Source organism: Leuciscus leuciscus (genome assembly GCF_965113295.1).
Source record: "Leuciscus leuciscus genome assembly, chromosome: 1".
NCBI classification, from domain to species: domain Eukaryota; kingdom Metazoa; phylum Chordata; class Actinopteri; order Cypriniformes; family Leuciscidae; genus Leuciscus; species Leuciscus leuciscus.
The window spans coordinates 57,957,352-57,982,617 of record NC_138725.1 but is presented as its reverse complement, the minus strand read 5'-3'; the positions used below and the strand labels follow the sequence as shown (position 1 = coordinate 57,982,617).

General features: G+C 38.0%; 2 protein-coding genes across 3 annotated transcripts; one reads left to right on the top strand and one right to left on the bottom strand.

Annotated features, from left to right (window-relative positions):
• Window positions 1-1,376: 1,376 nt before the first annotated feature.
• sez6l2 (seizure related 6 homolog (mouse)-like 2) lies at window positions 1,377-16,200 on the bottom strand. Of its 2 annotated transcripts, none has more exons than XM_082137990.1 (19): window positions 15,746-16,200; window positions 13,321-13,442; window positions 13,060-13,188; window positions 12,754-12,975; window positions 12,465-12,601; window positions 12,053-12,245; window positions 11,117-11,302; window positions 10,805-10,988; window positions 10,127-10,290; window positions 9,008-9,202; window positions 7,308-7,446; window positions 7,029-7,225; window positions 6,750-6,944; window positions 6,390-6,584; window positions 4,402-4,593; window positions 4,281-4,319; window positions 4,062-4,179; window positions 3,562-3,673; window positions 1,377-2,613 (listed from the first exon to the last, which is right to left on the bottom strand). In XM_082137990.1, the coding sequence occupies exons 2-19, from the start codon at window positions 13,376-13,378 to the stop codon at window positions 2,584-2,586; spliced, it is 2,685 nt and encodes an 894-aa protein (XP_081994116.1). In that variant the 5' UTR covers window positions 13,379-13,442; window positions 15,746-16,200; the 3' UTR covers window positions 1,377-2,583. The 2 variants fall into 2 exon arrangements, with proteins under 2 accessions (XP_081994116.1, XP_081994115.1); XM_082137989.1 differs by having other exon boundaries at window positions 13,321-13,398.
• A 2,698-nt stretch (window positions 16,201-18,898) lies between these two features.
• On the top strand, window positions 18,899-25,266 carry asphd1 (aspartate beta-hydroxylase domain containing 1). Its single transcript, XM_082136055.1, has 7 exons — window positions 18,899-19,072; window positions 19,170-19,245; window positions 20,002-20,444; window positions 20,564-20,770; window positions 21,862-22,069; window positions 22,234-22,347; window positions 24,570-25,266. The coding sequence occupies exons 3-7, from the start codon at window positions 20,019-20,021 to the stop codon at window positions 24,677-24,679; spliced, it is 1,065 nt and encodes a 354-aa protein (XP_081992181.1). The 5' UTR covers window positions 18,899-19,072; window positions 19,170-19,245; window positions 20,002-20,018; the 3' UTR covers window positions 24,680-25,266.

Here is a 25,266-nt window from a genome sequence, read left to right as displayed (position 1 = left end):
AGCCCAGAACTACACGGCAGGACCTGGTCAATGACCTGAAGAGAGCTGGAACCACAGTCTCAAAGAAAACCATTAGTAACACACTACGCCGTCATGGATTAAAATCCTGCAGCGCACGCAAGGTCCCCCTGCTCAAGCCTGCGCATGTCCAGGCCCGTCTGAAGTTTGCAATGACCATCTGGATGATCCAGAGGAGGAATGGGAGAAGGTCATGTGGTCTGATGAGACAGAAATATAACTTTTTGGTCTAAACTCCACTCGCCGTGTTTGGAGGAAGAAGACGGATGAGTACAACCCCAAGAACACCATCCCAACCGTGAAGCATGGAGGTGGAAACGTCATTCTTTGGGGATGCTTTTCTGCAATGGGGTCAGGACGACTGCACTGTATTGAGGGGAGGATGGATAGGGCCATGTATCGCGGGATCTTGGCCAACAACCTCCTTCCCTCAGTAAGAGCATTGAAAATGGGTCGTGGCTGGGTCTTCCAGCATGACAACGACCCGAAACACACAGCCAGGGCAACTAAGGAGTGGCTCCGTAAGAAGCATCTCAAGGTCCTGGAGTGGCCTAGCCAGTCTCCAGACCTGAACCCAATAGAAAATCTTTGGAGGGAGCTGAAAGTCCGTGTTGCCCAGCAACAGCCCCGAAACCTGAAGGATCTGGAGAAGTTCTGTATGGAGGAGTGGGCCAAAATCCCTCCTGCAGTGTGTGCAAACCTGGTCAAGAACTACAGGAAACATATGATCTCTGTAATTGCAAACGAGGGTTTCTATACCAAGTATTAAGTTCTGCTTTTCTGATGTATCAAATACTTATGTCATGCAATAAAATGCTAATTAATTACTTAAAAATCATACAATGTGATTTTCTGAATTTTTGTTTCAGATTCTGTCACTCACAGTTGAAGAGTACCTATGATAAAAATTACAGACTTCTACATGCTTTGTAAGTGGGAAAACCTGCAAAATCAGCAGTGTATCAAATATTTGTTCTCCCCACTGTATATATATATGTATATATATGTATATGTATGTATATGTGTATATATACTACATATATTATTATATATATATAAAATATTTTAACATAGATGTAATTAATCATGATTAATATCTCTCTCTCTCTATATATATATATATATATATGGGGGAAAATGGAATATATACAGACACAAAGTACTCACATTTTTTGCTATTAGCAAATTTATTATGTTATATATTATATTATAATTTACAAAATGATATATGAAGAAATTATAAATATATTATAAATAAATTATATATTATTAATTATATATAATATCTATATTTTTTACTTTAATATATAATTAATATTTTTGCTCATAGCAAGAAATATGTATTATTAGTAATAAAGATTCATTTATAAAAGACATGTTCACCATCCAACAGAGACTTTTATTTCATCTTAAATCTCAGCAAATTAATGTCTTCATGACAAGTATAATATGTTGATAAATAAATAACAATCAAGTAATACTATAATGCAACAAAGCCCTCCACAACATGGGCTCTGGTAATGGCACAGTGGAAAAGACGAAACTCACTGCATATTAACAAGAAACCATGAGATAAATAATAAATAATAATAAAAATGCAATTTATAAAAAGCATTTCAATTCGATTACTGCATCACAGCAAGCAGTTTTTTTTTCTGTATATATTTTCCTCAACATAGTGCATATGCAACAACATCAACTCTGATAACAATGACGGTAAGTATAATTGATCATGAATCCTAAGCTGAAGCGGTAAAATATACAATCGTTGCGTGCCGTAAGCGAGAGGACATTCCGCTCCTCTGAAACATGGTCATTCAACATCAAGCAGAAATAGATTTTTAAGAAACAGCAAAGAACAATATGAAATGCTGGCATTGTCCTCATTTTTACATAATAATGTGAGAAATACTATGGCAACCAGTGAAATGTAAAGTGACGTCACATTATGGGATGTATTTTGGCACTGAATCTGTTTTGTATACTCAATATTCAATCAAAATATTTACATTCAATATGTTCTTCTCGTCATGTGCATGTATATGAATGTGTGGCCGTGTATCTGTATACAAACATGAGAGTATAGTTTTTGTATTTTGGATTATATACGTATGTGTACTTATCTTTGTCTCACTTGTGTCAAAGTCTCTCTCATTCTTTCTCTCCCCATCAAACTTTCTATTTCTCTTTCAATCCTTCACCACTTTACAGTCCTTAAGGCACCAAACCTTCTGTTACGAAACATGCCTGACTGTAGAAATCATACTTACATATGTACTTAGAACAATTTTGTTGTTCAGTACTTAATAACATACACACTTATGTAAACGCACGCTAACATACAGAGGCACCTGCATGAACAAGCACACACACTTGTTCAGCACATACATCAGTGAAACGGCAAAGAGAGAGGAGAGAGAGACTGTGTAAAGTGAGATTTATGTGTTGTAATTATTGGAATAAAACAAATTCATGTCTTGCGGAGAGAGAGAGAAAAATAACAGTATCCTTCCTTTTCTTCTCCTTTTCATTTACCCACAATTTGGATTCATTTGAAGACTCGTCTCAGATGGACACCTCATACTCTCGCGTGTCCTACAGTGAGAGAGAGGAAAAAACAAACACACTTTACCAGCATATAGGATGGATAATATAATATAATATAATATAATATAATATAATATAATATAATATAATATAATATAATATAATATAATATTTAATGGTGGTTTTTATCCAAAGATTTAGGATTTATGAATGAACTCATTAAGAACTCATTAGAAGTGTGACCATTAACCAATATATATTGACACTAAATACAATAACAACAAAATAAAACGTCCTAATTTATAACTGAAACTAAAACATGATGACTACACTAGCTTATAAAATTTTGGGGTCAGTAATTTTTTTTTTTAAGAAAATAATATTTTTCATCCTTGCATTAAATAGATTAAAAGTGACAGTAAATACATTCATAATGTTACAAAAGATTTCTATTTCAATAAATACGGTCCTTGAACTTTCTATTTATCAAAGAATCCTGAGAAAAATGTACAATGGTTTCCACAAAAATAGTAACCAGCACAACCGTTTTCAACATTAATAATTATTATAATAAAATAGAAATATTTCTTGAGCACCAAATAATCCGAAAATTCAGGTTTGCCATCACAACAATAAATTACATTTTATTTTTAAATAGTTAACTACTTTGAACATTTATAAAAAAATAAAAATATTTCACAAAATTTGATTTGTGTTTTTACTGTATTTTTGATCAAATAAATGCAGCATAAGAGACTTACTATACATATTCTACACATAAAATATGATAGAGAATGCTGTGCTGTGACTTCTGCTCAGAGACTCAAATTAAAGTATACCGTCCAAACCAATTGACTACAATGAACTTTAGGCTTCCCAAGATTAAATACACAAGATCAAACATAGCAAACAGACTGCAATGCATGGGATTTGGTTTTCAATTGTACATGCTAACAGTTAATAAGTACAAATTCCACTTGGTTGTGAGCATCTTACCCCTGCCTCATAGAGAGGGTTGTTAAAGTCAGACTCCACTGTAATGGGGCTGTAGGAGTGGGTGTGAGAGAGAGACTTCCAGAACAACGGTTTCCACTGCCACCTACACACACTGAGACGGCGAGAGGTGTTAGCACAGAAGAGCTTAATAAGGAGCAGCTTGACGAAGGTTTTGACAATAATCAGTGAAAATAACTGAATTTTAAAGCCAACATGGAATAGCACTTACAAGCCATTTTTCTTTGGTAATGTGAGTTATTTAAGATGAGGTTTGAATTGGATTAGGAAATCATGGAAAGTGGCCGTTTTATTTCAACAACAAAACCTTCCACACCTTTCTTTTATTTATTTATTTAGCCTTGGTGACATCATGAAAGATTCCAGAGGAATCTTTTCTCTGAGATAATGCTCAATAATAAATAAAAAATGTATGAATCAAAACATGTTCAAACGAATGTTCAAACCAAAAGCATTAAAAAACTCAAGCCTTCTAAACTTACTTGGTGTAGTACATGTATATTCCACCAATCAGAAGGATGACCAGAATGATTGGCAGGATGATAGCCAATGCAATGTTCTCACTCAGCATTTGATGAGACGCCTCTAATGACTGAGAAACTGAAAAGAGGAGTTAATAGCATGGACATCATTACATGACACAGTGGGCCAGATTAGCAAAGCAATATGGATATCACTGATACGATGATAATCAACGTTACCCTCCAATTTATGATCGTCCAGTAGCCCTTCATAGGCCACTAAAAACAAATAAAACGTGACTTTAATTTCTTCAGATAAAAATGGCGACTCAATGTATTGGACTAGTTCACATTCACATACCTTTACAGAAGGGTGGTGGGCTATTCCACTGTGAGGGGTGTCCTGGGACACAGTTGATGATGACTTCCCCGATGAGCTCATAGCCCTCATAGCAGAAGAAACGTAGCGTCTCCCCTGCCTGGTAACTGTGCTTGTACAGAGTCTGGTAGCCGTTGTCCGGCACACCCGGGTTTGGGCATGGATCATATTTTACTGATTAGCAGAAAAATAGCAGGCAATATGTTTGATTGATGGTTTATCGGTTAGTACATTAGAGATGAATCTTCTTTGTACTTGGGCTAAGATATTTAGCTGTATCTGTAAAGTTGTATCCTGCATACAGTTGAGATCAAAAGTTTGGGGTCGGTAAGTTTTTGTTTAAGGTGTCATGACATCAGAAATCAAATTTGCCTTGATCTTTTGATACATAAGAGGTCTTTGTACCATTAAAACACCCTAAAAGTTTTCGAGCTTATAACGTCCTCCTCGTTATAAACAAAGCATTTATTTACTCAATCTCCAAAAAACGCTCTTTTAGATAATGGGGGACTTGTGCCGTCACACGGACAAATGCATTAGCATATGCCTGCCTTTATAGTAAGACATCAACGAACAGTTTTACATCATTGCACCAAAGGTCAAAAGCAAACCTCACGTCAAAAGCAAATAGAACCCATTATAATCACTGATGCTGTCTACGCTGGATACAGTATACAGACGCCTGTTCCCTCTACTCCACGAGCTCGAGTCTGTTGACAAGAGGATAAATAGAAGCGTAAAGGAACGTTCGCTTTGATGCGTCCTGTTTAAACAGCTTGTTTGCGTCTCTGTACAGACTTAAGCAGGATACGTCAGAGACAAGTGGATGGTTTATTTTTAATGGTGTCCTGGATCGTGTCGGAGGATTATATGTTTGTTCAGAGACTTTAACTGCAGATTTGCAGGTTTTTTAAACGAGTTACAGTGTAATGGAAACTTTTGTTGACAGATGAAGCAGCCAACTGTAGTGGATCTGACAGCAGCTGCATTACAAACCTTAAGGAAACGATTTCATGATGATTTGACTGTAAATTATGGCTTTATATGGTTAATGTTTTCAAAACACTTACTCGCGTGCAGCAGCGAATGGGCTTTCATAGTGTTTCCTATCCAATGACGTTAGCCAATCATAACAGTGACCGTTTGCTGACCAGCGCCGCCCCTCAAAAATCGATTTTTTGGTGCAAATAACTTAACATTTTAAGTGAACCTTAAAGAACAAAAAATCCATGTCATGACCCCTTTCAAAGTCTCTTATTCTCACCTAGGCTGCATTTATTTGATAAAAAATTAAAACTATTATATTGGGAAATATTGTTAGCATTTAAAAAAAACTGATTTCTCTTTAAATATATGTAATTTGTAATTTGTAAATGTAATTTATTCCTGTGACGTCAAAGCTGAATTTTCAGCATCATTACTCCAGTCTTCAGTGTCACATGATCCTTCAGAATCATTCTAATATGATGATTTGCTGCTCAAAAATAATACAGTATTTTTGTGGAAACCATGATATATTATTTGACGAACAGAAAGTTCAAACAGCATTTATTTGAAATAACAAGTTAGTTACGTTGTAAATATCTTTACCGTCACTTTTGGTCGATTTGATGCATCTTTGCTGAATTAAGGTATTTATTTAAAAAAAAATCTTACTGAACCCAAACCTTTGAACAGTACTATATGATTTAATAATTTACCATTATTAATAAGACTTTAAATCTTTAATCAGGTTTTTTTTTTTTACTTATCGTTTTTTATTTGTTATTTTATTTTCATTCAATGTATTTAACCATATGCATGTATGCATTCTTTTTGACAGCCTTAATTATTAATAATAATCCATTTCAAATTCTACAGAATCAAATCCATATAGATTCAAGAGGTGTTTTTAAATAATTGTTTGAAAATCTATTTTTCCACGACCAGACGCAATCCCTCACACACCTTACTAACTAACATGTACTCACAGACACACTTTGGGCTGCGGTCACTCCATTTGGGCATGCCGGTGTCTCTGCCATGACATGAGATCTGGCTCGGGCCTTCCAGCTGATAACCTTGGTTACATGTGAAGCGTACCACAGTTCCCACAGCAAAACCAGACTCCGGATGTACTGAGCGTGCTCCATTGACCACTTCTCCTGGGTCAGGGCACTGCTGAACTGGAGGCACATTAAAGCCAGGAGAAAAAGAGCGTGTGTACAATATTAATCAATTAATTAAACCGGCAAATGATGGCTACTAAACAATGACCAATCAAAGTCATAACTCTTAATCCTTTACAAAGTGTTTTCTAACCATAAAAAAACATATATAACTCGGCTCACTTTTCACACAGGTGGGCGGGTTGTTACTCCAGGAGAGATCCCATTGGCAGGTGATGATGTCAGAGCCAACGATGTCATAACCAGGTTGACACTGATAGGTTAACACACTGCCTCTCACCAGAGATGGGTGGGAGGAGCTGCTCCAGCCAAACTCAATTTGAGGAAGGGCAGGACATGTGTCATTTGGTTCCACCTCTGCAAGAAATGAAAGGAAGTGACATCACAGCAAGCAGTAACACAAAACAAATGAAAAAAGCACAACCCTTTTGATGTATTTACCTCTGTAGTGAATGAGGAAGCCTTGGCTCAGTATAAACGTAGAGTCATCGGAATCGCTCTGAAACTGAATGGTGACCTCTGAACCTCCTGATACAACCCTGAACCTCTCTCTTGAGCCCAGGTACTGTCCAATCACATGTGACATCAGATCATGACCATCAAATAGAGTGAGAATGTCGTTATGGCGGATGTTCAAACTGCAAGCAAAAGAGAGGGAAATAGAATTAAACCATAAATAGATTTAAACACAGACTGGCACAATCAAATAGATATACTTACATTTGTACATCCAATTCAATGCGTTTGTCCTCGCTGACATGTATTTGCCACACACAGTCCTGCCCTTTAGAGTAGCTCTGTGGCCAGTCAGGAGACAACACTGTTCCCACTGTGTCCGTGAGCTCCCCGCCACACAGAGCTGAGAAGAGGAGAAAGAGGAGGAATCTTATAAGAATAGCTTTCATATTATTGGGCCAGAGGGATTAGATGAGATGAAGCCCCCTTGAAGCCCCATTATGTCAAATCTGAGACTCTTTTGAAATTTTCTAAATGTACTTAGAATGATCTTTGAATTAGAATCACTTTAATGTTACAAGGATTATTTTCTTCGTAATTGTACTAATAAATGAGTTAATGGGTTAGTTTACCCAAAAATGAAAATTCTGTCAGTAATTACTCACCCTCATGTTGTTTCAACCCCTGTAAGACTTTCGTTCATCTTTGGAACACAACTTAAGATATTTTTGATGATATCTGAGAGCTGTCTCATTCCTTCATAGGCTTCTATGTAATCGATATCAGCCATCCCAGAAAAGTTAGTAAAAACATTGTTAAAATAGTCCAAGTGACTACAGTGGCTCAACCTTAAGTTTATCAAGCGACGAGAATACTTTTTGTACGTAAAAACAACCAAAAATAACGACTTTATTCAACTATTCATTTTCTTCTCTGTGGGCCTACGTTCTGACTTACTACCAATAGTAAGCCTACGTTCTGACTTACAACCCAGAAGCGCTACACTACGTGAACTCACTCAGAGGAGTGAGTTCACGTAGCGTAGCGCTTCTGGGTTGTAAGTCAGAACGTAGGCCGAAGCTGGTCATGTATGTGATGCGTGTGACGTACAACACAGAAGCGCTGCGCCGTTACACTACGTGAACAGAAGAAAATTAATAGTTGAATAAAGTGTTTTTTTTACGCACAAAAAGTATTCTCGCCGCTTGATAAACTTAAGGTTGAGCCACTGTAGTCACTTGGACTATAATTTAAAGACATCTTTACTAACTTTTCTGGGCTGGCAGATATCGATTACATAGAAGCCTATGAAGGAGTGAGCCAGCTCTCAGATTTCATCAAAAATATCTTAATTTGTGTGAGTAATTACTGACAGAATGTTCATTTTTGGGTGAACTAACCCTTTAATGATGATCAACAGATCATTGTGCAATTTGTTTTTGAAAGAATGTTCTTTTGTCACCAAGGCTGCATTTACTTGATCAGAAATACAGTAAGAATAATATTGTGAAATATTATTACAATTTATATTTTTGAAATGTAATGTATTCATGTGATGACAAAGCTGAATTGTCAGCATCAGTACAGTCTTCAGTGTCACATGATCTTTCAGAAATCAGTCTAATATGCTTGGTGCACAAGAAACATTTCTTATTAACATCATCAATGCTGAAAACTGTTGTGCTACTTAACACTATGGTGGAAATCATAATACATTTCTCAGGATTCTGTGATGAATAAAAAGTTAGAAAGAACAGCTATTATTTGAATAAGAATTATTTGATAACAACGTTAAAATCTTTTCCGTCACTTTTGTTCAATTTAGTTTTTAAATACATTTTGAATAAAAGTATTAATTTCATTTATAAAAAATAAAATAAAATAAAAATTAATCTTTTGAATGGTAGTGCACAGTTGCTGTACAGGTATATGTTTCAAATATTAGGTTATATGTGATGTCATACCTCTGCAGACAGGTTCACTCTCGTTCCAGTGAGGGTCATTGGGGTCAACACACTCCATAACTCCTGATCCCTGCTCCATGACGAAACCAGGAGAGCACGAGAAGGTTACTATAGTACCCAGAGGGAAGGTGATGTCACTGCTGCTGAAATTCCCATGAGGCAGGTAAGGTTCATAACAGTGTTCTCCATCAAAGGCTGAAAGAGATAGGAAAAAGAGGAAGGATGGGAAGTTATTAAGTGAGAGTGAAAGTATTTGTAGAACCCAGACTTTAAGGTACAAAATTGTACTTTTGAGTTTCTTCTTTTTCCTGAAATTAGTGTGACATCACAATAACCAACTGCATTCGGCATTCTTTAGACAAGCATCTTTTAAGAATTATATAAATGTAAACAAGTTTTTGTGTTAATGAAAATGAACAAGTTTATAGTGGTTTATGTGGCTTATAGTGATGAAATATACTTAGGCTGCGTTTACACTGGCTAAAAAAATCAGCACACGTGTAAACAAAAAAATCCGCAAGAGATCCGATTTTTCCGCATCCAAATGTGGAGCCAAATTCCGGGCCACTTCCAAATGTGGTTTTAATTCAGGTACATATCCGATATCTGGTCATCCGACCTACGTCTAAACACGCATATCCGATTCCCCTTTGAATTCCAACCCACCACAAGGCGAGGACGACACGTTTATTCACAAAGATAGCTTTTTAATGATGTATTATTCATGAGGCAGACGTGCCGTTATGCACTCACTCACAGCTTTTTATTGAGGTGCGAACAATATCTTTGTAAAGAAAAGACATTGCGCCAACACAGAAACATTCAGGAGCTGGTTTTCAACCTCCGCCTGTTCATTTTAATAGCACGGCCATTCAAAACCAGGGTCTACCATGTGCATAGCAAAAAGATCACCGAAAATCATTTTGGGCGGGAATTAATGTAAACACAGACATCGAATGCCAGTCCTATCTAAAGTGAATGTAAACAGGCGAGCCAAAAAATCAGATATGGTCAAAAGATCGGATCTGTGCATTAAGACTTGCAGTGTAAATGCAGCCTTAGACTCTTTTTTAACAGTGAACAAAACTATTTTGTTGAATGTTTGACAGGTTGTCTTACCCTCATAGCGGAGTGCCAGCAGCAGTGGGATGGAGGAGGAATCTGCTGTGAGCTCCACATAGAGACACATTCCCTCGCTCACGAAGCCTCGTTCTGGAACGTCATCCAGATCCGAATCGAAGAGGAGCGGAGCTGTGGAGCTATTCCCACTGCGCACAATCAGCCTGGAAAAGGGAGGAGGGGCATGGGAAAAGGAACGAAAACTACATTAGGAAAGGTGTGACATTAAGAGAATGAAATGATTCTGGAAGGATCAAGATCATGGCAGGTTGTGCAGGAAGAAGAGGTAGATCTCGGATGTTCGTTTATCAGCAGCAAACTAGAAAGTTAAAAATAGTCTAGAATGTAAAAACAGGTTAAAAATAGTGTGTTCATTTAAATGAACTGGTTCAAACAAGATTCAATGATTCACTGATTCTTTTGAATAAACTCCCTGCACAGCATTCTAGTCAACTTTTTTGTAGTAAAATTAAAATGTTGACAATAATACTGCCATTTACCATTATGTTTTCAATTCAGTAATATACACAACCGTTATAATAATACAACCGTTGTGTAATATACAAAAAAAATAAGTCTACTTTGAATCATAAATAGCTTTAAAGTGGCTTCTCCAACACTAATAGAGATATAAGATAAGTAACTTAACACATGAGTGAGCAAGACATGAACTCTTACTTGTCATTGTCTTCATCAAGAGCCACCCTCTCAAAATGAAGGTGGAGCCTGTGGCCTTCCTTAGCTTCCAGCAGCCAATGACAGCTCAGGTTGCTACCGCTGCTATGGTTACTTGCAGAAGGGAGGGTTGGAGAGAGGATGCGGCCAACAGTAGCATTTCTAATCCATCCTCCACAAGATACAGCTTTAATATACAAAAACACATGTGAATGCTTATACACAAGTCAATAAATGGAGGTGTCTTGAAGCCACTGTAGATAATGAAACAAAATAAATAAGTAAATAACTGAACGGGGAACAAATGCAACCCACCCACACACTGGGGTTCTGAGGTGCTCCATCTGGGTCGGGTGGAGTTCAAACATGTTGCAACCTCGTGACCTCTGACCTCAAATCCTGGATCACAATGGAAGTGAGCCTGACCACCAGGATGGATATCAGTTACAGTCACTCCACCGGCCTCAGGGGAGAGGGGGAACGAGCAGGACAGGAGGAATGCTGGAATGGATGTTTAAAAGAATAAGACACTTCTGTCATTCCAGTCATGTCAAAACAGACAAATTACAATTCAATTAAAGTTTAAAAGTTTTAGGGTGAGAAACTTTTATTCAGCAAGGATGCATTAAATTGATAAAAAGTGACAGTAAAGATTATAATGAGTAATGTTACTAAAGATCTCTGAAACACTTTATAATAAGGTTCCATCATTCCATTCCTTATTATAAAGAAGGATTTCTGAAGGATTGTGTGACACTGAAGAATGGGGTAATGATGCTGAAAATTCGGATTTGACATCACAGGAATAAATTACATTTTAAAATATTTTAAAATAGAAAACAGTTATTCTAAGACAGTTGTAATAATATTTCACAATATCATTGTTTTTATAGTATTTATAATCAAATAAACTGCGTTCACGGCATTCCAACTTGTAAAAAGCATCCACATCCTCGTAGAACTCACAATTACAACTTATGCACTGGGAATTTTCTGAGAGCTCCGACTTGCACCATGTGACCGCTGTGCCAACTGATCGTTGCAGATTCATTTAGGCATTGATAGTGTTGCCATAGATATGCATAATTTCCAATCAGAGGACGTGAACAGGTTTGAGTAGGACGTTGAAATTATGGTAATTATGACATGGTGTGTCAGCATAAATGCAGCCCAGGAGACTTCTTCCCAAAACATTAAAAAAATCTTACATACCCCAAACTTTTGAACAGTTGTTAAAAGAAAAATGAATACCTTGATAATGAAAGCTGAAAACACCATGATTGGCTTGCTTCAGGCTCTTATAGTGGATCTGCACTTGATTGGTTGCGCTACGAATCACCTGACCTTCGCTCATTAGCGTCTCATTGGCCAAAAGCTGTGGAGCTGTCCCACCCAGCTCCAGAATGGTAAGTGACTCCTCCTTGGACAAGTTTACTTTCTTTACCTTCAAGACAGACAGATGGTGTTACCATAACAACAGCTAATGATGTAATTCCCCAAGATTGTATCAAGGGCAAAGATTCCAGAACTCATTAAAATGACATCCCCCATGCAAATGCCAACAAGATGCATCAGCTATGTTAACAGGCAGTAACCATAGTGACCCACAGATAGGCTAAATGAGGGTACAATGGAAACCTTGCTAACGGTGAGGCTATCACACCTGTATCTCAACCCCATATCCAGGATACACAGTGATGCTGTAGGTGCACTCCAGTGGGGAAAAGGGAGATGAGGAGGAAAGCGGATCAGGGGACTCGACTATTCCCTCCGTTCCTGACAGGCTGGCATTGCATTGAACTTGAGAGAGACAGTTTAAAAGTTTTAAAGTCAACATCAATTCATTTAGAAATCATTTGAATGGTCCCATTGAGGGACATAATCTGTGAAGTTTTCATATTGAAAATGATTCGATGTCTTCAACTGTTATGCGGTATTGTTGGTTATGATACCTGGGGTGTGCACTGTTGTTATTGTTGTTGTAGTAATTAGAGTAGTTGTGGTCTCTTCTTCAGCTGGTGGTGATGTCACGGCACTCCCAAAACCTGATTGGCCTGCATGAGGTGCAGCCGATGAGGTCACTGCAGTAGTGAGGATTCCTGGTGACATCACTGTGGAGGCGGGTTCTGATTCTCTGATGGACGGGATGGCCTGGGTCGGGTTAGTAGTTGTACCTGTGAGTTAAATCACAGGTTTAGATGAACTGGTTCGTTATTGAAATGATGCAGTTTGCTGTGTTCTTTTTAGGAAAGACTGACCTCTGTTATTAGGGGTGTGGCCCAGGTACTCCTTACTCAGTAGTGCAGCATGGAGGAGTTCTCCCAAGGGGCGGGGACTAGAGGTCACGGTGGGAGGAGCCTCAGTGTCTGTTGTCGCTAAAGATGCACCTGAAAAAACCACGGAACTATCAGACTTAGTTTCTTTAAGCTAAAGTGATCGGCATGTACTATGTATTGTACATTCATCTTGCATGAATAGTTAAACATACAAAAGCACTCACACAAGTATGTGCACATTACCTGAAGTCAGATGCAGCAGTGTGACAGACAGTGTCACAGCAAAAACTGTGGACACCATTATTTTATATGAGAAACAGCCTGGGTGCAAGCAAACGAGAGAGAAAAGAAGTAGTAAGAGGTATCTAGAAGAAAAAAATGGGAAATATCAAAGTTAAGGAAGACTGTAAGTCAAAGGTTGTGATCTTAAAGAACACATTATATCAAAGAGTTCTGTGACTTTTATTTCCTGTCTGTTAGATTTGAAGTCATCTATATGCTAGTGTACTCCTAAAAGTGGATATACATACAAATTTGACTCTCCCGTGAAAACGTACCAAAAACAATGATAATTTACAGTGTTACAAAGATTTCAATCTCAAATAAATGCTGTTCTTTTGAACTTTCTATTCCTCAAAGTATCCTGAAAAATGTATTCACGATTTCCACAGAAATATTAAGCAGCAAAACTGTTTTCAACATTGATAGTAACTGTACGTTCACACCGCCGCCGACTTGAGCTTCCAAAGTTACCGGAAGTCATTCATTTTCAATGGAAGCTGGCTTCTCTCAGCTGCAAGGAGCGTCAAATCCATCGGCGTCGCGTTTTGAGCGTCAATCAGAAAGTTGAAAGTAGCTCAACTTTATGGTAATGAGCTATGACGCGGTGCGGCAAGCAGCGGCAAAACGCCAGAAACCAATCAGAATATAGACGTCCTTCGCGCTGGCTGATTCCGGAGAAACATACGATGTAAACTTTCGTTCCTACCAAAACATTAGTTGCGAGAAAATGGAGGAGAAGTTGATCATCGCCGTTGCTGGGTTTCTTATCATTATCGGATTAATTGCACAGTTTAACCATAGAGTGAAAGTTTATCATTTGCATGTGTTTTTAAGTCCTGTCAGTTTAACAGAGCGCGCTTGACAGGGCATTTATGAGAGAGAGAGAGAGAGAGAGAGAGAGAGAGAGAGAGAGAGAGAGAGAGAGAGAGAGAGAGAGAGAGAGAGCGCCCCGGCCGCGCGCGCGCACTCACTATTAATAATAATAATAGCTAATTATTATTTTTTCCCGACCAAATGTGAGCAAAACGGTTATAAAAATGCTGTCATTATAACATTTCATGGTGTGACACAGACTTCAGAGCGGCCAAAGCGTCAACAAGCTTCTTCGTACTTTTTGACAAGCGTCCTTGACAGGGCGGCCAGAGCTTCTTTGCAGCTCAAGTCGGCGGCGGTGTGAACGTACAGTAAGAAATGTTTCTTGAGCAGCAAATCTGCATTTTAGAATGATTTCTGAAGGATCATGTTGACATCACAGGAATAAATTACATTTTAATATATCTTAAAATAGAAAAGTTATTTTAAATTGTAATCAGATTTCACAATGTTACCGTTTTACTCTACATTTTAATCAAATAAATGCATCTTTGGTGAGCATTAGAGAATTTCAAGAACATTAGTCATCCCATACTAGCAATTTCTTTCCAATCATATGCTCAGTCTTGAGAATGAAAATGTCCCTCCCCATACCTGAAACCCACTATTTAAATCCTGGTTCATTACCGTCACATTAATCAAAGCTTATTAGCTATTGCTTTATAAGACCCACCTAAACTTGCTATCAACAGGAAATACAGGAACACTAGAAAGAAAACAGTCTGTCAAACAATTGTATGGGGTCTTTAAAGCTATGAATGTATGAGTTAGGATTTTTATGTCTGAAATGTAAAATAATTAATGATGACATGTCGCAAAAAATCAGAGGTTTAAAATAAACATACTGCAGAAATGCGTCATCTCGTAAAATATTCCCTCAAAGTCATTGGTGCTTTTGCCATATATCAGATCTTATTATGGCCCCGCCGTGGCCCTCAAGGCCTGACAGTGCACGAGACATATGGCTCCTGACGTGCCCACGTTCAGTGATCAATGATGTCACCGCTAAGGCAGGTAGCAGAGAGCAGGTCTGGGCTTCTAGTGGCCCAGTCACCATCACGAGCCTCATTTAGTATTTACCGCACACACCGACGCTGATTAGAAAAAAGGGGTTCATAATACAGATGAAGATGAAAACAATTTGAGGCTCGTCATTAGTTTATAATACCCACACTAACAGAAATTATGTCCACGATAAAATATGCTGGCAGATGATGTTGCTGACACTGCGGGCAGAAGCGTTCAGATAATTTATTCAGACGCTATTCAAAAACATTTCCTCTTATCCTTTCCTATGACGCAAGACACCCATTCCCCCCAAAATAAAGCATTAGCAAGCCGTCTAGACGAAAAAAAAAAAAAACCCGCAAAAAAATAGAACGAAAGCAATAGTGGATCAGTATAAATGGTTTACAGTGATTTCATGAACGCATCCATTGCATCTTTATGCAGCTGGCTGTCGCGCGACATAACAAGCTCGCGAAAACATCAGAGGGAAACAGAACATACGCACCCGCAATACGCAGTTTCGCTTTTATTTATTCGTCAGAATGAATCCAATAGGTTTCTTCTCTTGTCCTGGTGATTCTTTTAATATTTCGTGTGTTTTTCCCCCAGCACCGCTCTCGCTGCTGCGTTTCTAGCGTGATCCTCCGTCTCTCGCTCCTCCACCCCTCCAGAATACCACAACTGGCGCTGCGCGTCAAACGGATTTTAAAGAATCATTAGTACGCTCCCGAACGCTGTCAAACACGGGTGTTCCATTCGAACCCTGGGAGAAGACACACAAAATATTTCGACCCAAGGAAAAAAACAGTTTGCCTTCGTTCTTGGTTGTATTTTTTCAGTCGTTTATTTTTGTCCGTTTAGGCCTATCAGGATAGCAGGTGAGTGGAACGAACAGGCATAGATGGCAGCAGTTCCTACCCGTGTGGTTGGCGCGTTGACTGTCAATTAGCGATGTCCGAATTATGTTTGGGAGTCGGTTCGTTTTAATGAACCGGTTCACAAATCCGTTCTGAACGATTCACCCACGGACTGAGCGTGCCCGAGGACTTTTCGAGACAACAACAGTCTCACTGACACGGGTTATCACGTGGCTGTCCTTTTATTTTGTTCCTATAGTGAGTATAGGCTATCTTAATGTTTCTTCCACCGTCACAAATGTTCAATAAATAATGAAAATTGTGTGGACCAAATATTTTAAAAAACGCCTTTCTTGTTAAATCACATGGACCATGCAGAAAAAAAAATCATTCAGATGTATTTTGAAAGTAACAATATAAGCATAACAATAAGGTTTAAAAACAGTGTTTGTGGTATACGTTCGTAGAGAGAAATGGGTGTTCACTGTCTGACTTCTGTGATAAATCGTGATAAAGCAGAAATAAAATATGTCACGATCCCCAGTGGGCATATTTCATTTGAAATTTGAATTTGGCCATTTCGTATAGAGAAAAGTCTCAATTGTTGTCGCCTTTGTTGTCTTAGAATTTGACTAGAGAAAAACTCAAAATTGTGGAGATCATGGAGTGTTGAAATATTAGTAACTTTTTTGATGGGCTATGTGTCTCAAACAAATGGGATAGACCTATAATATTCCCATATGTGTCTGCTATAAATTAAAGTATTTCAGAAATAATCTAAATACATCCCCAAATCCAGAAAAGTTGGAACATTTTGTAAATTGAAATAAAATCAAGAATCTGTTATTTTCCTTTTGAACCTTTATTTAACTGCCAAAAGTACAAAGAAAAGATTTACAATGATTTCACTGACCAACTTAATTGTATTTAGTAAATATTAAGCGTAGTCAGTTCTGGCAGGTCACGTTAGTCAAGCTCGCATCAGCTGATCCACTATAGGAATACGACGCCTATCACATATAAGCTCCTTCAGTATTATCAGCAGCTCGTGTTTCTCAGGAGCTAATACCCTCCTCCATCCCCAGCTCCTCCTCTCGGCAGTCAGGATTTGGCATTCTGATTCCCCCTGAATCAGACTAAAATTCTCTAATTATGTTGTAAATTAAAATTAATTAATGATATCTGCAATACATTCATGTTGGTTCTGTTCTGTTTATTAAAGGGGTTATTGTTGCTCTTATCCATACTAGGTTGCATGGATGCGCAGGGAGTTCTTGCCCAGAACAGAACTATACCGCCAATCCTAACTGTATATTCTAATTGTCAATTGTACTTGACGATAGTGGTCCAGACAGAAATAAGCAATTTTTTTATTTTGATGGCTGCAACACACTCCAAAAAAAGTTGGGATAGAGGTTTACCACTGTGTCACATCACCTTTCCTTTTAATTAAACTTTGTAATCGTTTGGGAATCGGGGATACTAATTGTTGCAGTTTTGCAAGTGGAATTTTTGCAAAAAAAATGTATATAAGACATATGCGTCCTATAGACCTTCATACCCATCATAGCACTGCTCTGAATAAGGTCTATTTCTCCATATAGCTTCTCAATTTTTAGCTCTGCATATTTCCAGTAATTTACAAGGTATCACAATTGACAATAGACAAATTATTATTGGTCAGTTGTATTATAGTATTATATTATAATATAATATACATATTATAAGACTACTTTGTTTTTGAATGACGCATTTCAAATCCATGTAGCTTTTATTTTTTTTATTTTCCTGAGCTTTGAGTCTTCGAGTTTTTTACAGAAATATAAAATTATTAACCGCTAGTGAATGTGCGGTTGTTTTCAATGCCATTCACTCTGGAGTGTCTCTATTTCTGTAAGGTAGCCTACTCCATTTCCATGGCCGTGTACCTACCAATTGAACTTAACTGACACAATCATTGGAAGCGCATTTCTGTAGAGCAAAAAATTATTTAGAGCTATAACAATAACAATTCTTTGCATAATACCATATTGAATAATAGGCTATACCATGGGGTCCTTGTCTCATCTGTTTACTAATTAAGTAAAATAAATAACATTGAAATTGATTCATAAGGTTAACTAAAACCCTTCTTAGGAGAATTAAGTCAGATATTGCAATTAATAGCTCTTTTTATGTTATGAGGAAAATGTTATGGGAATGTACACACACTGAATTTGTACTGGGTACTTATTTGTAAGTGAATCTTTAAGTTTTAAAGATGATTTCTTTGGGTTGTTTGAATATTCAAAAAATATTACATAATTTATGTTTTCTTCTAGCTAAATTTCACATATATAAACTAAGATTTACTGGCTCTAAACCTCTCTTTTCTTTATTCAAAGTTGGTCTAGACTATATGGAAACTAAAGCTCTTAATCTTATAAAGCAACAATAAAGTCTTTGTCCTGGTCCTGGACCCCCACTGCACATTTGATGTCTCCCGAATCAAACACACCTGATTCAGCTCATTAGTAAAGACTCCAAGGTCTCAGATGGGTTTCAGATAAGTGAGACGTCAAAAGTGTGTTGTGTTGGGGTGCTCCAGGACCAGGGTTGGGAACCACTGGTTTAGTGCCAGTGACCACGTGATGACATAAAATAGTCACTGAACCGTTGTTGGGTCCTGTTTAGTGTTCATTGAACACAACTGTTCGAAATAACTGATTCGCCACTATTAATCGGACTCCCCTGTGTTGTTTGGTTGGTTTGAGGGTGTTTTTGTGTTCACCTCACTAGCGCCACACTGTGGTTGTACTGCAGTAGCGCAAGACGTAGACGGCGCTCTGCATAGGAGCTGTCCAGCGTCTCGGTGCTGAAACTTGCCCTGGTGGATCTCGGCTAGAAGCAAGAGGCTTGGTAGAATTTTAAAATACAGCTTAACAACCCAGGAACGAGTGACTGGCTGATTCCGATGCGTCAGTACATGGACAAAGGTAATAATAAAACATCTTCGGTCTGTTCTGTAAAGAAGGAGGAGTCGTTCTTCCATCCTTACGGAAGCATTGAATGCGGAATTTACTGTATTTTCAGGGCTGCAGATAAACAGAGGAAGGGACGTGGTGAGAACGAAGGGGGAAAGAGAGACTGAGTAAGACGTGGAGAAGTGGTAAGCGAACACACATACAGCACAGCTTATTTAAAGTGTCCGAATGGTAACTTGTAGCCTAACGTTCGGTAAAAATCGGTTCTTTCCGTCGTCACGCTCTCTCCGGATATCCGTGTGAAATGTTTCAGCAACGTGAGTTCTTAGAATGAAAGCGACCACACAAACTGACTGCAGCAGGAATCATTATGCAATAGACCGAGAGAGAAGAACTCTATATCTTCGAATGGATTCATATTAACACTTTACATGAGGTCTCATTTGTTCACATTAGTTAATGCACAAACTAACATGAACTGAAACAATGAGCAATACATTTGTTACAATATTTATTAATCTTTTTTTAATAAAAATCCAGCTGTTCATTGTTTGTTCATGTTAGTTCACAGTGCATTAACTAATGTTAACAAATACAACATTTGATTTGATTTTCTCTTGTTGGAATTACCATTTACTAAGATTAATAAATTATGTAGACGTATTGATAATTCTTAGTTCATGTTAACTAAAGAAGTTAATTAATGTTAACTAATGAAACCTTATTGTAAAGTGTTACCATGTTCATTACCTGTGGTCAGCTGAATAATTATTCATAAACATAACTCATAAACACAGAGGAAGGGAAATAAGTCAAAGTGTATTGATTTTACAGACTGAAGAAAGTCTCATCCACCAAGCACAAGTTCATGAATGTCATGTTGAATAACTTTATCCTTGCAGAATAAAAGTATTAGTTTCTTTCTTTCTTTCTTGGTGAAGCTCACTCTCTCAGCATTATGTCCTGGTCTCTGGACTTGGTCCCGCTTCCCCCATGTGCGTTGCTAGGTGGTCCTCCCCTCAGTGGGCTCCTTTGGACCGTCCTGCTCCTCTTCCTCTGGTACTGCTACCGCGTTGGTTCTGACCCACCATCCCACTCTGGAATGCTGAAAAGCAGCTCCGGCCGGTCCTCATTCTCCCGGTCATCCAGCCGTTCCCCGGTCAACCCCATACACTCTGCCCCTAAAGCATCTGCGGCCATCACTATGGAAGCGGTGGAGGATGAGGAGGGAACAGAGAGCTACCTGACACCGGTGTTGAGCCATGCCCCGTTCCCTACCGACGCTTCAGCAGGAAGCAGGAAGTTGTATAGAGCACTACAGGAATATGCTAAGCGCTACAGTTGGGCCGGCATGGGGCGAATTCACAAGGGTCTGCGCAATCAGGTCAGAGATGGGAAAAGTAGGATAACTTGAGGTTTATCTACAATTTCTTGAATATTTGTGTTGTAGCTTAACATTTATGTCACTGTTTGTCCCTCAACTTCTTCCTCGCTGCTGTCTAGGCCAGGAACAATGATCGCCCATCTATTCAGAAGCCTCATCTTTTCTACCTCCCAGATGTTCCCAGCATACCTTTCTTTCCCAGGGATGCTCATCGTCACGATATTGAGGTTCTGGAGGCCAGTTATCCCAAAATCCTTGCTGAGTTTCAGGCAGTGTACCAGAGGGGGATTGATACAAAGCTAGGGTGGAGCTACCCAGGACCAAAGGTGACTAAACGTATTAGTCTCAAGCAGCCATTTCAGGAATTTCAATGTGTCATAGTAACAAATGTAAAAGTTTTTAAATGTCCGCACAAACTATCACAGTTTATCAGAATTGTGCGGCTTTCACAACTGAAATGAGAATGCCTTTTTAAATTACAGATAGATAGATTGAACAACAGACAGACAGATAGATAGATAGATAGATAGATAGATAGATAGATAGATAGATAGATAGATAGATAGATAGATAGATAGATAGATTGATAGATAGAGCAACAAAAACATATTTTTATTATCCTCCTTGGTCAAGTTATTGTCAAGTAAGTGTTCCATTTTGACATTCAAAGAAGAAAATAATCCTTTCGTTCCATGGAAGACAATCAGTTTTCTTCTCACTATTATTATTTTCTTCATTTGTTTATTCTTGTCCGTTTGGGCCTTTGGCAGGATAGCAGGCGATAGCTTGCTTATTTTTCTGCTTTACATTTTTTTATTTTTTTTTATGAACCAGTTCACAAAACAGGTATGATTCATGCATAAATAAGATGTAAGATCTTAGTTTTGCAATCAACAGACATGGACGGATGGGCGGACTGACATGTAGATAGAAAGATTATATAGCAATGATAGCTTTGTGTGATCAACGCATCACAATTTGGGTTGTAATTCCCTGAAAATGTCCTTCTTTGCTGCTGTGAAGTTTCTTCAAAGTATCTCACTTAGTGTTTCACAGAAGAAGAAAAATAACAGCAATTGGGTTTAAAAGACCATGAGGGAGCAAATTGACTTTTTTATTTTTAGGTAAACAAATCACTTATGTTCTGCCTCACTGTATTTCATCCAGCATGCTCAATTCACCAAGAGTCTTTCATTCTCTGGCTGTCCTTGTCAGCCTCTCTTAATAATATCCTCCAATCAATATCTGCACTGCACTGCTGTTAGGGATCTGTTTGCATTCAATTCATCATTCTCTCATAATAATCAGGCTACAAAAATGCTGTGTCTGTTACAAAAGATTCCCAGCAGGTATATAAAGAAGGAAAATGTGTTGTGTGCATATGCATATATGATGAGCTCATGTATTCATCTCTCAGGGCCAGACAGTGTTCCCACTTTACACTGCTGGGGTGTGTGTGGTCAGTAACTGCCGTGCGTGTCCGTGTACATACCGAACCCTCCTCTCGCTCAGAACCTTCATCAGCAGTAACTCTCTGGGGTCCGCTGGCTTCTGGCTCCAGGGTCCAGGGGCCACACTGGGAGGGGCCTATGGCCCTACAAACACACGTCTGCGCTGCCATCTGGGTAAGTCACAACACTAAATCACTGAGAAAAAATGTGTGGCTTGATCCTCTTCTGTGGACTGCCTGTAAACAATTGGCTGATGATATATATGTGTGTGTGTGTATGTGTCTGTGTGTGTGTGTAAAATGTATAATACACCAACATAATGTCGATGTCTCTGTCAGGTCTTCAGACGCCTGCTCAGTGTGAGCTGGTGGTGGGAGGGGAGCCTCAGTGTTGGTCAGAGGGACACTGCCTCCTTGTGGATGACTCCTTTCTGCATACCATCTCACATAATGGTCAGAAAACTACATTGTACAAACCTCATTAACCATAATATGTTAGCTAAAGGAGAGGAGCTGCAACAGATCTATAATCAGCTCGCCAAACTACAACAATAAAGATAATAGACTTTTTGAAGGCGAAGAATAGAGGAAAATCCGACTCCTCAGTGATTACTCTTTCATAGACCAGAAAACTAAATGGAGTTCTCGGTTATGCAAGAGTTATGCAAGTTATGCTATGCATTTATGTTTCTGAGGTGGGACCAGTGGTAGTCCTGTGGTAGACCATGCCCTAGATGAAATCAGACATGACCAAATAAAAAGAAAAAAGAAAAACTTTTTAAGTATGTTCCATTTGTGTAAAATGGGATTAGTTGAGTGTTACATAAGCAAAAATCTGAGAGGGCACATGGATAATTTTCAATGAGTATGATGCTTTTTCATTTGTGTAGGCTGGGTCTCAGATGTTTCCCTTAAAAAAGATTTGATTAAAATCAAGAAATAAAACCAACACAAATTTTTATTGACATACACTACCATTCGAAAGTTTGGGTTTGTAAGTGTTTATGCTCGACAAGGCTGCATTTATTTTCTTTTTTTTAATATAAACAGTAAAAACAGTAATATTGTGAAATATTACAATTTTAAATAACTGTTTCAATTTTAAAATATTTAAAATGTCATTTATTCCTGTGATGTTGAATTTTCAGCATCATTCCAGTCTTTAGTGTCACATGATCCTTCAGAAATCATTATAATATGCTGATTTGCTGATCAAGAAACATTATTATGATTATCAATGTTGAAATCAGTTGTGCTGCTTTTGTAAAATTATAAATGTTTTTACTGTCACTTTTGATCAATATAATGCATCCATGCTAAATAAAAATATATAATTTAAAAATAAAAATAAATGTTTACTGAGCCAAGCTTTTGAACAGTAGTGTAGGTAAAGCAAAAATAATATGAATAGTTAGCTTACATAATTTAGTTACATGAGAAATGTCTGCATTCGTTTGATGATTTTGAGACATCGTTGGGGGTAACGCATTACAAGTATGAGTTATGTAATCAGATTACTTTTTCAAGTAACTAGTAAAGTATTGCATTACTTTTAAATTTACAACAGAATATCTGAGTTATTTTTTCAAATAAGTATCGCAAGTTACTTTGTTTTACCATTTATTGACTGACAGCTCTTGTGTCCCCATGTTGAGAGAGAACGGGAGTAATGTGCAGAGGTGTTGTGTGCACTTTAAACATGATGGTTATTGTAGTTCTAGATTAAAAGTGAGTTTGCATTTACTCATCTCACTTGCACAAAAAGTAAAAATGATTAAAGACAGTGAAATGCAAACTTTCAGAATATTACGCAAACCTGCATGTTTAATAACACAAATGTTTAATAACACAAATGTGACCCTGGACCACAAAACCAGTCACATGGGTCAATTTTTTGAAATTGAGATTTATACATCATCCGAGTTAGTTATCCGAGTCAAATTGTTAGGATAGGACAATATTTGGCCGAGATACAACTATTTGAAAATCTGGAATATGAGGGTGCAAAAAAACGAAACATGGAGAAAATCTCCTTTAAAGTTGTCCATTTATGTTCACGATTGTGCTGCATTCACTCACAAAAATAAATGTTTTATGTATTAACGGTAAGAAATGTACAAAATATCTTCAAGGAACATGATCTTTACTTAATATCCTAATGATTTTTGGCATGAAAGAAAAATCGAACATTTTGACCCATACAATGTATTGTTGGCTATTGCCACAAATATACCCGTGCGAATTGTGACTGGTTTTGTGAATCAGGGTCACAAATATACTTTATGCATTTAATCTTTAAAAAGTGACAGTGATGAGCGCTGCGTTTTACCCAAAGTTGAACATTCTTCAACTCTCGGCGACCTGTAAAAAATGCTCAGCGCCTGAAAAAAACGCTCAGCGCCTCGTTACGCTCATGGCGTTTTAAAAATGCGCCGCTCCCATTTAAAACAATTGAAAAAATACGCCAGCCGCGTGAAAAAACGCTTTGGTGGACACACGGCCTAAGCGTGTTGAACTTTCTTCTCCTGCGTCCTATTCATTTATAAGAAATCCTGCAATATTCCATAAAAACAAAATAAGAATAAAAATGTCAATTTTGATTTCATGGTGACTTTAAACTGTAAAAGATACTAGAGATCTCATATGTAAGCAACATTTTTCTGTTTGTCCTCTAGGGGGGCCTGAAGATGGTCCCAGAGTTATCTTCAGTGTGGACCTGTGGCATCCTAATGTGGCTGCGGCGGAGAGACAGGCTCTAGACTACATCTTTGCCCCTGAGCAGTAATTCCCAGGATGCACTGGTCAAACCCACTTCATGTCGTAGCAAAATGCAGAAAATGTTGTTTTAAAGTTCGCAAAACATATTTCGGTTAAGTTGAAAGTTCACACTGAGGATATTTATGATTAACTACCACATATTTAACGTGTCTCTGTTCAACCGAAACCTTTTGAAATGTTTTAGTCAAAGCAGTTCAAGTCAGAACTGCAGAACTGTTGAGCCCTGAGCACACAGATACTGTGATGACATGCGAACAATTTTCAAACTTCATATCTACATTTGACTTGTGCCTGTCTTAATAATCCCGCGCTCCTGTTCTATCGTTTTTGTGCCTGATTTCTTATCCTGACCTCTCTGATGTATACTGTGATACATGGTTCTCCGTAAATACTGTACACGCGAATCACAGCTATGCTATAAATCTTGTTTTATTTCATCAGATGCCGATTTATTTTCAGACCTGTGAAGCACACTGAAGACAGCATTCTGTATATGACCAGACTAATTGCATGCGTCGTGAATTTTGATCGTGTTGCCAACAATGCACTTGATGACTGTCCTGCAAATCAAGTATGTATTCATCTGAGTTCAAA

Coding starts and splice junctions, on each gene's coding strand:
- sez6l2 (XM_082137990.1), bottom strand. CDS start 13,378: ATGGTGTCCACAGTTTTTGCTGTGACACTGTCTGTCACACTGCTGCAT. Junction 10,989..11,116: donor CTCAGAACCCCAGTGTGTGG/GTGGGTTGCATT, acceptor TGTATATTAAAG/CTGTATCTTGTGGAGGATGG. Junction 6,945..7,028: donor CTTCCTCATTCACTACAGAG/GTAAATACATCA, acceptor CATTTCTTGCAG/AGGTGGAACCAAATGACACA.
- asphd1 (XM_082136055.1), top strand. CDS start 20,019: ATGTCCTGGTCTCTGGACTTGGTCCCGCTTCCCCCATGTGCGTTGCTA. Junction 20,445..20,563: donor ACAAGGGTCTGCGCAATCAG/GTCAGAGATGGG, acceptor GCTGCTGTCTAG/GCCAGGAACAATGATCGCCC. Junction 22,348..24,569: donor GCATACCATCTCACATAATG/GTCAGAAAACTA, acceptor TTTGTCCTCTAG/GGGGGCCTGAAGATGGTCCC.